The sequence below is a fragment of the Hydra vulgaris genome, chromosome 13 (assembly GCF_038396675.1).
Source record: "Hydra vulgaris chromosome 13, alternate assembly HydraT2T_AEP".
Taxonomy (NCBI): domain Eukaryota; kingdom Metazoa; phylum Cnidaria; class Hydrozoa; order Anthoathecata; family Hydridae; genus Hydra; species Hydra vulgaris.
Genome location: NC_088932.1, coordinates 54,748,160 through 54,760,000, shown reverse-complemented (window position 1 = coordinate 54,760,000; position 11,841 = coordinate 54,748,160). Strand labels below are relative to the sequence as shown.

At 27.7% G+C, this 11,841-nt stretch overlaps 1 protein-coding gene across 1 annotated transcript; it reads left to right on the top strand.

The window, feature by feature from the left end:
• The first annotated feature begins 5,359 nt into the window (after positions 1–5,359).
• On the top strand, positions 5,360–7,514 carry LOC136090014 (piggyBac transposable element-derived protein 1-like). The gene is made up of 4 exons (XM_065816118.1): positions 5,360–5,382; positions 5,782–6,284; positions 6,381–6,694; positions 6,822–7,514. The coding sequence occupies exons 1-4, from the start codon at positions 5,360–5,362 to the stop codon at positions 7,512–7,514; spliced, it is 1,533 nt and encodes a 510-aa protein (XP_065672190.1).
• The last annotated feature ends 4,327 nt before the right edge of the window (positions 7,515–11,841 follow it).

The following is an 11,841-nucleotide window of genomic DNA, read 5'->3' as shown; positions in this document are numbered from 1 at the left end:
TATGTGATAATCATTATATCTCTAGTACTGTTTGCCCTGAAATATTTTCAAGTTCATTAGAACTTTTATCTGAAGATCTTTCGTCACGGGAAAACAAACAAAAATCATATAAAGAATTATATCTCTGTAAAGTGAATATATATTCAAGTGATAATCAAAATAGTGTATCAAATATGGTTGGTTTTCTGGTGATGTTGAATTCAGTGATACTGATTCTGAACCCAAAACCAACCTTTCAGCGAGAATTATTCGCGTGACTATTAAAAGTAAATATCGTGTAGACTGGAATATTTTTACGTTTAGTTCAGTCTACACTAAAACATGCAGTTAAGTAACCAAGGATCATGGCTTAATTGGTCAAAAATTGAATGTTTCAATGTGTTAATATGTTGAAATCTAAATTTAGTTTTTGTTTATAGAAGAATATATATATTTTTACCCATTCTTCATATTATTTAAATCATAACAAGTAAGTCTACAAAAAAATGCTCTTATCTGAAGGTCTTTCGTCACGGGAAAACAAACAAAAATCATAAAACAGTTGTTACCTCTGTTTATTAATCAAGTAATAAACAGAGGTAACAACTGTTACCTCTGTTTATTACTTGATTAAAAAAAATATATTTTTGTATTATGTAAATGTAAATGTATGATGTAAATGTAAATGTTTTTTTTGTAACTTTTTTTGTATTGTAACTGCGTTAAATATATTTATGAAGGATAAATTTTTCACATGGTTAAATATCAGTGGTTTACACTGGATTTTTAGATGTTTGAGTTTTGACAATTACAGGCATTGTGCAAACTCCAAACTTTTGTAAGTTTATGCTTATATCAAAAAAATAATGTTTTGCGAAGAATTGGGGTGATTGGAGCTTGGGAACAAAAAAACCCTTATTTTTAGGCCTACTTAGCCCTTAAGGTGGGAGTTAATAAAATATTTTTTTTGCTATTTTTATCTAAATTTATATTCATCAACAAATTTCAAATTTCATGCAATAATCCCCAAAAACTAAGGTTTTTTGTTCCCAAGCTCCAATCACCCCTATTCTTTGCAAAACATTCTTTTTTGATATAGAAATAAAACAGGTTTAGCTGCTGCAAGACAAATCACCATCCAATTTTAACCACTTTAGGTATAGCACAAGAAAAACTAAATGCATTTGTCAAGAACTTAAACTGCCTGACCACCGATTTATACAATACGTAAGCACACGCTTGAATTTAACAAACTATTTATTGAAGCAAAATATTTGGCAAAAAGCGAGGTGTCTTGTTGTACATAACTGATCGTGAACCTTTAAACAATTTAACAGTTGTTCAATGAGAGTTAATTGAGCAATTTATCTAACTTCTCGAACTGTTCAAAAAAATTACAAAAATAACCAGGTTGGGAATTTCTTGCATTTCTGAAGTAATTACACAGTTTGTCATGTTGTTAAAGACATTGGGTATTAGGGTGTCCCAAAAAGACGTCTGTAATCATTTTTTTTTAAAACTGTCAGCTTTGTATTAGGATATTGGTGGTAACTGATCAACTAGTAGTATATTAACAAACTTTTCTTGATCACTGCTACAAATATTAGGAAATTTAATATTGATGTGTTTTTAAAACATCGATAATTTTGGTACTAATTGCTGTTTTGTTTTTTTTTCGGACTATTTTAAAATTTTGAATATACTAACTTTATCTTATTTAAAATATCGAATTTTTGATATATTAACTTTGTAAGCGGTAATCTTGATTACCTTTTTAGAAAACGTAAACAAACTTAATCCAATAATTTTTTTCTGATAAAAAAAAAATTAATCGAATTGTTACTCTTGACAAAAGAATCTTATGGGTAGTTTAGTTTTTAAAAATTATAAAAAAATAAATACTTATAACAATTTCTTATCACTAATGGGGAAAAGAAAGATCACTAAAATAAAAATATCAAACTATAATTTTAATTAATACCCACGACAACCGCTTTACCTTCTCAGAAGTCCGATTTCTGTTTTTCTTCAACATCAACTTCCAACAAATATAACAGTTCTATGATATTATCAGTATGTTATAACAAAAAATAGTAAAAGTCTACTCAAGAAAATTTTTCATGCAAAACAAAGAGTGGGAGTAGGGATATGGATTGCATGGACAGACTTTTCTATTATGAAAATATGGAGATACACTGCCTTCGAAAAATTGATAATATATGAAAATATGCTTGCTTCGAAAACTATAAAATTTCTGATGTACAAATTGTGCAAAAATTTATTAAACTAAATAAATTGTACATTTCAATGCGAAATACAAGTTATTTTGCCTGGAACGCAGCTACCAAAAAAAAAACACGAGAATCAGTTTAAAGAATTTCGTAAAAACTTGTTTGATCTTTCTCAAAAAAACATAAAAGCAAAAAATAAAATCAGATAAAGATATGCCAAGATCAAATGCTGCAAAGATTTGGCTTTTCTTCAAAATCAAAGAACATTGAGGAGAGATATGATGAGTGAAAAGTGTGACATAGGTATGAAACAAACGAGAGTTAAAAGGTATGAAAGAAAGGTTAAAAGGAGAGTTAAAAGGTAGAAAAAAATGAGATTTTATGAAGAAAAATGCAGAGTTAATAAAGGTTTTAAATTGGAGTGCAAAATTAATTTAGAAATGGATGATCTGATTTCTCATGACTCAGATGAATCTGAGGGATCTGGTAAATTATAAGTGATAGTGATTTAAATTTTCAAAAAAGTCCGGGTGTTCAGAAATAGCAATAGAGTTTGATAGAGATTTGATCTTGCACTGGACAATAAGTTAGTAAAAGAAATAGAGGAAAAGATCAAAATTACAGTTAAAAAAGAATGGGTTGCAATATCTGCTCCCAGTCCTGAATTTAATAAAAAAGATGATCGCTTACTTGAAATTATAGCTGTAGAGAGCACTTACGAAAAAGATCAAGCTGTTGTTATTCAAAACATTTTAGAGTATTTTGAAATATTTGATAATATTATTGGTTTCTGTACTGATACTACATCAATTAATACAGGTAAACTAAATGGAGCTATAATAAAAATTAGTAGAATTCCTTACTAGTGTTTGTTCTGGTTTATGTATCGTCACCACATATATAAATTCCATCACAAAAGTTAAATCTAAGGGCCCAAGCAAATCTAACTACTTAGCTTTCCAAAGACACCGGAAAACTTCTTATGAATCTGTAAATTCATGAACTCCAGAACTGAAAAAAATTGTTTGGAACAAGCTGGAAATAGGTAGCAGATTTTACATCTTGGCGTTAGCAGCTAAGGATTATGCGAAGTATTCGTTGGAGAATAAAAGTTTTCCAAGAAATGACTATAATCATCTTGTAAAATATTTGGCTTTTTATCTTGGCGTCGAGTCTGATAAGGTAAATAAATATAAAACTCATCAAACTGGAGCTTGTCACGAAGCAAGATTTATGGCTAATGCTTTGTATATTCTTACTCTAGAAATGACGTCCACTATTATAAACATTTTACCTGATAAAAATTTAAAGGAAACCATGCGCCTTTATTTTTGCTGTTTGTTATGCTCCATGGTACCTCAAATTTAGAAGCGCTCAACATACTGTACTTAATGATTTTAATGCATTTAAAGCAACATATATTCTCAAGGATGAATTTAATACCAATGTTGGCAATGCTTTGATTGAAAATTTTAATAAACATTCGTGATATCTTTCTCCAGCAGTAGTTGTGTTTTCACTAGTTGACTCTCACTTGGAAATGCTTGTCAAGTACCAGATTTTGAAGTCATTAGTTTCATTACCAGTTCCATAGCTAGAAAAAATAAATATGAAAAAACCTAATCCTGTTTTAATCTTACCAAACAGGGCTTGTTACTGCTGATAGCTGTCTTATATTTATACGCCTAGGAATCGTAAATTAAGTCCAAGATAGGTTCATTCTCATTCCAACTTCTCGAAAACTGAACCCATATAGTGTTTTTGAAAATTTTGTTAAAGGACTAAGAATAAATAACGACTGCGCTTAGTGAAACATTGGATTAATGAATGACTTTTTTTAATATTCTCAAAAGGGAGAACAGCGTCAAAAAACACTACTGATAGCGAGAGAGGAGAGGAAAAAAGTAACGAAGAAAGTCAAAACAAACTTATGGAATTTTTAAGCTTTTTGTGTGATAATATATAATGAGATATATTTTTAAATAAAAGATTTATACTGTCAGTTAATCATAATAATGAGATATATTTATGAATAAAAGAATTATGCTGTCAGTTATTTAATTTTGATCTTTTCTAGCTAAAAAAAGGGAAGATTTAGGAATTTTACAGTAAGCACTTAAAATGAACATAGTGGAGTTTTTTAGTATGTATTTATCTTCTTCCTTTATATAGACAAGGAATTTTGGGTGTACAAGAGAAGTTTAGAAAAAAAAAATTTTCTGCATAGAGCAAAACAAAAATTTTTTTTAGAAGCTCTGAAAAAAACTTTTAAAGTGTCTAATATCAGCGATGATGACTCATCACTACTTTGAAAGAAAAAAAAGTCAATGAAAATGATAAAACAATCAAGATACACAGAAGTTTCTGGGATTGCTTTGAGGAAGTCCAACAGAAAACACGCACATAAATGATGATGTCAAACAGAGAAGTTCAAAAGCAAACGAAATTGATTTTTTAATGAAAACTGTTCGCCTAGATCGGAAAGCAGGCCCTTACAAGTGATGGTCAGTTAATGCAAAACAGTATCTAACTTAACAGAATTCTCTCCATGTAGCGGTGTGTATAGTGAGCGGCTATTTTTGGAAGCAGGTATGATTTACGAGGAAGAGATGGTTTGCTATCAACAAATGTCGAAAATATTGTTTTCATTCATCATAATTAACCACGAGTACATTTCAAGATTTAAACTTTTTTTGAATAAAAATTATTTGTTATTAATAGAATTTATATATATAATATATTTAATATTTGATTAATCTGTTTATTGTATTATTTATACTAATATATAGTAATATAATCTATTTCTGATGCGATATTTTTATGTTTCAGTATTCATTATACTTTTGAAAAGATTGCAATACTCGGCCCAATATCGAATAGTATAAAATGTTTCGAAATACACCGAATATCAAATAGTTACATACATTAAATACATAGGATCTGTATTAGATAAATTTAAAATATTGTATTTTAAACCTATCCTGCACATCGTGTAGTAAACTACACATTGCTTTTATGCTTCTAATATCAACATGAGTGACGTAATGGTCTAAACGACGCTATTTTCTGTTGCCATGGGGATGAAACTTTCCTCCGTTGTCAATAGATGGCGCTCCTCAAACAATAACATTAGATATTGCCGGTTCAAGATGGATCACGCTGCTTCGACAAGGTAAGCATGTTATAATAATAAAATAAAAGGTAAAATTTATAAACTTACGTAATATTAGTGATAATTATTTTTAATAAATATATAAAGAACAACTTAGGTCAGTTTTTCAAAGGTTTCTGTTTTTTTTTATTAGTAAAAACTGCATATATTTGCAATGTGTATTGTACTACACATTGCGCAGTTATGGTTACCAATCAGCCAACAAATGCGTAGAATTTTATTAGCAATTAGGCTCAACGCAAATGAAAAAAAGATTTTAGATTATTTGAGGTTTAGTACTTATAATTACTAAAACCATTCATATTTTCCTGGTGTAGCCAATGATTTTAATTGCTATACTTTTTACAGAATTTACTAATATAAAATTTTATTACTATACTTATAATGTTTTTTTTTCAGCAATGAACCTCCCAGCAAACTTCAAAAGCGACCAAAATCGTTATCTGTCAACGAAATTAGCGCCTTCTTAGATGACTATCCTAGTGGATCCGAAGATGAAGCTCTTGCAGATGATTCAGATGAAGAGTTTACTCCTGATAATATTCAGGATCTAATGCACCAAGTATCTGAGAGCTCGGATGAAGAATCAGAGGAACTAGATGAAGTCGTTGAAATAACATCGGACAGACGTCAGAGAATGTCGCATTTGGTGAAAAGAGATCGGCGCTTTGCTGAATGCAATCCATCTTCATTGGTTCCCAAATTGGAGAATGAAAATCCAAGTCCATTATTTTTATTTGATTTATTGTTTGATGTTAACCTTATTGATTTATTTGTTTTAGAGAGTAACAAGTATATTCATTTAAAATCGCTGACAAATGTGAAAACTATAACACATAAAAATATTAGGCAGTTCTTTGGCATGTTGATGCAAATGAGTATTATGAAACTTCCTCAGAGACGTATGTATTGGTCTTAAGAGACGCGTATTGCCCAAATTGCTGACGTTATGACCGTGAAACGTTTTGAGGCCATTTTAAGTGTACTGCATATTTCAGACAACAGTTTAGAAGTAAAACGTGGTCAATTAGGATATGATCCTTTTTTTAAAATTAGACCCCTTATAACTATTCTTAATGATAACTTTAAAAAATATGTGGAGGTTGAGAGCCATCAATGTGTTGATGAACAAATAGTCCCTTTTAAAGGTCACCATCATCAGACGGTGTACATGAATAAAAACCCAATAAAATGGGGCTATAAGCTTTGGGCGAGGGCAGGAACAAGTGGGTATATTTATCAATTTGAAATGACAGGCGATCTTAAAGAAAATGTAACTCAGATTAATAGCAGCTTGGGTGAATCAGGGAAAGTAGTTTTGAGGTTATGTGCCTCTTTACCCAAAAGAAGTTGTTGTATTTTTCGATAATTACTTTGCCTACCCAGACTTGTGAGTAGAGGTGAAAGCCAGAGATTTATTTGGAACTTGCACATTGCAGGTCAACAGGTCTGGAAAATGTCCTTTACTTACAGACAAAGAAATGAAAACCAAAGGCAGAGGTTCGGTAGATTACAGATTAGATAAGAATTCTGAACTAATTGTTTGCAAATGGTTTGATAACAAATCTGTCCTCCTTGCCTCTAACATACATTCCATCGAACCAATAACGCAAGTCAAAAGATATAATAAATCAAAAAAAGAGCATGTTTTTGTTTCATGTCCAACTATAGTCAAGAACTATAACCAATGTATGGGTGGACTAGATAAAGCAGATATGCTGTTATCTTTATATAGAATATTTCATAAGTCAAGAAAATGGTATAAGAGACTTATATTTCATTTTATTGATATGGCTGTAATCAACTCTTGGCAATTGTACAAAGCTAAGTATGGTAATAGAGCAAGTGAAAATGATAGGTCTTTAGTAAAGTATAAATTAGAACTAGCTCAAGCCTTGATGCATTCTGATTCTCCTCAGCTTATTGGCAGAGCAATTACTTCTGCAGTAGTTCAGGATATTAGGTATGATAGAATTGATCATCTCCCTATGCGAAATAGAGAAAATTTTAGTATGCAGAGATGCAAACTTTCTGGCTGTAAGAGTAAAACTATATTCATTTGCAAAAAATGCAAGGTATCTTTATGCATAAAGAATGATCCAGAATGTTTTATTGCCTACCATTCAAAATAACTGTACGCTAGCTATAGCATGGGAATAACTACAATGTTTTTTTTTACATTTTTTTGTAACAATTACTCTATAAATATATATTAAGTGCCGTATGCGAGTCATATTCATTGTATATAGGCCTATTTACTATTGAAAAAGGAAAAACTGTTTTATTTTTATTGATTATTTTAATATTGATATACTATATATATATATATATATATATATATATATATATATATATATGTATATATATATATAAATATATATATATATATATATATATATATATATATATATATATATATATATATATATATATATTTATATATATATATATATATATATATATATATTTACATATATATATTTAAAATGGCATTTATTTCAATAGCTATATTTGATGTTTTTTATTCGTTTTATTTCCCTTTTACGTAAGTAGGCTATTCATTCATATGTACCCCAAAGTGTGCAACGTGTACTATACTACACATTCAATATTTTCGAATCATAAATAAATATTTTTTTTTTGGTGGACTAAAGCATCTAATTTCATCCCATTTGACAATGTTTTAATGTCAAAACCTAAACTTTAAAAAAAATTGGGTGCTGTGCAGGATAGGGTTAAATTTATCTAATACAGATCCTATGTATTTAATGTATAACGCATATTATAAACCGGGGATTCATTTAGGCTAAATAACAGACCCATATTAATTCTTCCTGTCTTTTTAAAATTTTTGTAGCGAGAAATCAATATAATACTATACCAATATCTTTTAAATAACAAAACTTTAAATAAAAAATAATTCGGTTTACAAAAACAACACTCACAGTAAATAATGTGAATGGGTAGTTTGAAAATAAAAATCTTGTACTTGGAATATTTTTGGCTTATCTAAAGCGTTTTACAACGTAGGTCATACTTTCTTACTTAAAATGATAAAAAAAAAATTAATAAAAATCTTAAACTTATCAATTTTATTAATTTATTAAATTTAATTTTTAAGGTGCCATAAAAAGATTTTAATACTATTAAATGAACAGACAACAATACGTAATTGAAAAGATTAGTTCTAAAAGTACTTTAGTCATTTTAAAATCCTTTTTTTGAAGTTTTTTTTCTCTGAATCAAATAGACTTTCTCAAAACATTTATTTTGTCACTTTAGTACTTTAAGTACTAAACTTGAAGTACTAAAGTATCACCCTTAATTTCCGTTTAAGACCTCCCTCAACTTTTTTAATCTTCTTACGCCACTGTTTAACTATATCTAAAAAACGTTATTTTACAGCTAAATAGAATTAATTCGTGAGAACTATTTTCCTAGTCAGCATTTCGTTCTAAAAAGATGTCTTTTGAATGTTTAAAAGACGCTCCAAACGTTTTGAACGTTCAATAGAGGTCTTTATAGAAACAAATGCTGACTGAGTTTTACCCATTAAGATATTGTGAATAACTTGAGTTTGATAGTGAAAAAGAAAGTAAAATTCGTAAGTCTCAGCGGTGTCCTCTGAGTTTCGGGCTTCTCCTCCCGTCTTGCAGGTTTGTGCTCCCTCTAGTTACGCCACTGACTCAAAAAAATATCATTAAAAACTTTAAATCAGAACTTTAAATATTACTTATAGATACAAGTATAGTTTATAAATATAATAAACTAAGATAAAAAAATTCAATTAAAAATTTTAATTTAATTTTTACGTATATATTTTAAATATAATGGTGTAAGAAAACTTTTATAAGACAAAGTTTTTTATTATTAAAATAAGTTTTTGTATGTAATTGAGCAGCATTACAAATAATGATTAATATAAAATTTTACCTATCCTGAAATCTATAAACCGTTCATATATGAGTTAAAAAGTCAGTAAGGGCTTTTTTCGGGGCATTAATTCAAATTTTATTTAGTACTTCTTTAATGTCAAAACAAACAGTAAAGCGGCTAAAAATGCATGCATCAAAAGCAACTTAACAACAGTTCCATAAAAAGATTTTATAACTAACATTTTCATAAAAATAATGTGCATTCATTTTTATGGAAATGCTGAAATCTTCAAATAAAGTTCATTTTTATGGAAATGTTGAAATCTTCAAATAAAGTTCATTTTTATGGAAATATTGAAATTTTCAAATAAAGTTCATTTTTATGGAAAGGTTGAAATCTTCAAATAAAGTTCATTTTTATGGAAATGTAGAAATCATCAAATAAAGTTCATTTTTATAGAAAAAAATTATGAGAATGTTAGAACTCTTTTTTTTCTTTTTTTGACTTTTAATCTAACTTCTGATTTAAATTACAGAAGACACAGAAAACGTTAGGAACGGTGTGAGCATTTCTTTTTGTTATAAAAAAATTGTAATTATAAAAATAATAATAACAAGAAAAATATTCTATTAAACTGCTGTCATTAGAACACCTGATAATACTTCTGAAAATTTTAATTTTCTTTACAGCAACGACTTTATCTGGCCTCTTTATCATTTACAAAAATAAAAAATAAAAAGTTATTTTTAATATTGTGAATTTTAATACGATTTAATTAATTTATACTAAAAAATAAAATATCTACTATAAATCATAGTTAAAATAATTTCATTATTGCGGATTTCATAATAATTTGTAAAAATTATAGCAAAATTAATTTCATTACTCTAGATTTCAAATCTACGTGTTTAATTTGTAATATAAATTAATTGAAAACTTTAAGTTTTATTAGATTATTTAGCAGTATGTTTTAACATAATACTTACAAGTTTCGTGTTTTAAAATAATATACTTTATATTTACATACATATTTTTTTTAAATTGAAAAAAAAAAAAAATCAGCAATAATGAAAATAATTATAGTATGATATTAAAATCGTAAAAAGTTCAGAATTCAAATAAAAAGCCAAAATTTAAAATTCGAAAAACGATAACAGGAAAACCTTGGGAAAAACGGAACCCTAACCCCGAAACCCTGACGGGGAAAGTGCGACAACGCTAGTTGCTAAAAAAGATCGTCAAAATAAACTTGCTATCATTTTATGAAAGAATTCAACTTATTTATTGCATGTCAAAGTAAACCAAAGTGGTTTAAAAAATTTGATTTTTGGCCAAAATTAAAAAAAAAAAACTGAAACTTTTAATATTATTATTATTATTATTAAACACAACATCATCCACGCTATTCAAAACATCATCCACGCTATTCAAAACATCATCCACGCTAATCAAAACATCATCTACGCTATTCACAATATCATCCACGCTATTCAAAAATGTTTAAGTTTCATATTTTTTCTTGAGAGATCAATAACCATATTCAAGAACGAATAAAAATCGATGAATAATTTCTTGCAAAAATACAGCACTTTTTTTCATTTATGTATAAAATTATAACTTAATGCACATATGTTTAGATTTTTTTTAACAAATGTTATATTACAGAATTTAACTTGAAATAATAATAATTTTTTATTATTGTATATTTGCATAAGTTATTTATGTTTGTAATTAGCATAAAATAAAATTTTTTCCTTCAATTTCAACTTCTTCCTTAAACTAAAGTCTGCATGCATGGACTTGATCGATATGATTTTATTAAATTCTAATAAACATATATTATTTAAAAAAATCAGCTGCATATATAATTATTGAAACCAACATTAAAGCTCCAAAAATATACCAAGTTTATGTTATCAAAAATACTTGCGTCTCTATTTTTGCTTTATTTGTATAATTGCATTTTCAAAAACATGTTTTTTCTTAATACAATGGTAGCTGCTACCTAAGTTAATAAAAATAGTTCAAACAACTATTTTATTTTTATAAAATATTCCATATATTTAACTTAATGAAAGTACTAGTAAATTTAAAATCAATGTAAAATGCAAAGTCCGCTATTAACACATTACATTTGAAGTATATTTTGAACATCTATTATCGCTTAATAAATGCTAAACAAATCAGCTGCATATAATTAAAATAAAAGAAATTATATACATTGCAAACTATACGGTATTGACAAACTATTTGTGTTGTTTTTATACCACATTTTTAATCATATTTTTGTTATTTCGTATTGTACGCATACTTTTTATATTATGGTTTTTAATTTAATGTGATGACTTGTATAACTTTAGATTGATTATTAAAATAAAAATTAGAATACTAGCATATCATAAAAAAATATTTACCCAATTTATGACTAATTTTACCAATTTTGGCTTATGATTTTTATTACTTATTATTTACAAATATCGATGAAAAACTTGTGAAAATCTCTCTCTCTCTCTAACTCTCTCATTCTCTCTCTCTCTCTCTCTCTCTCTCTCTCTCTCTCTCTCTCTATATATATATATATAT

Bases quoted from the DNA above. Each gene is read 5' to 3' on its own strand.
- LOC136090014 (XM_065816118.1), top strand. From the start codon at position 5,360: ATGGATCACGCTGCTTCGACAAG. The intron at 5,383-5,781 runs GTAAGCATGTTA...TTTTTTTTTCAG, and splicing joins GATCACGCTGCTTCGACAAG to CAATGAACCTCCCAGCAAAC. The intron at 6,285-6,380 runs GTATGTATTGGT...TGCATATTTCAG, and splicing joins TATGAAACTTCCTCAGAGAC to ACAACAGTTTAGAAGTAAAA.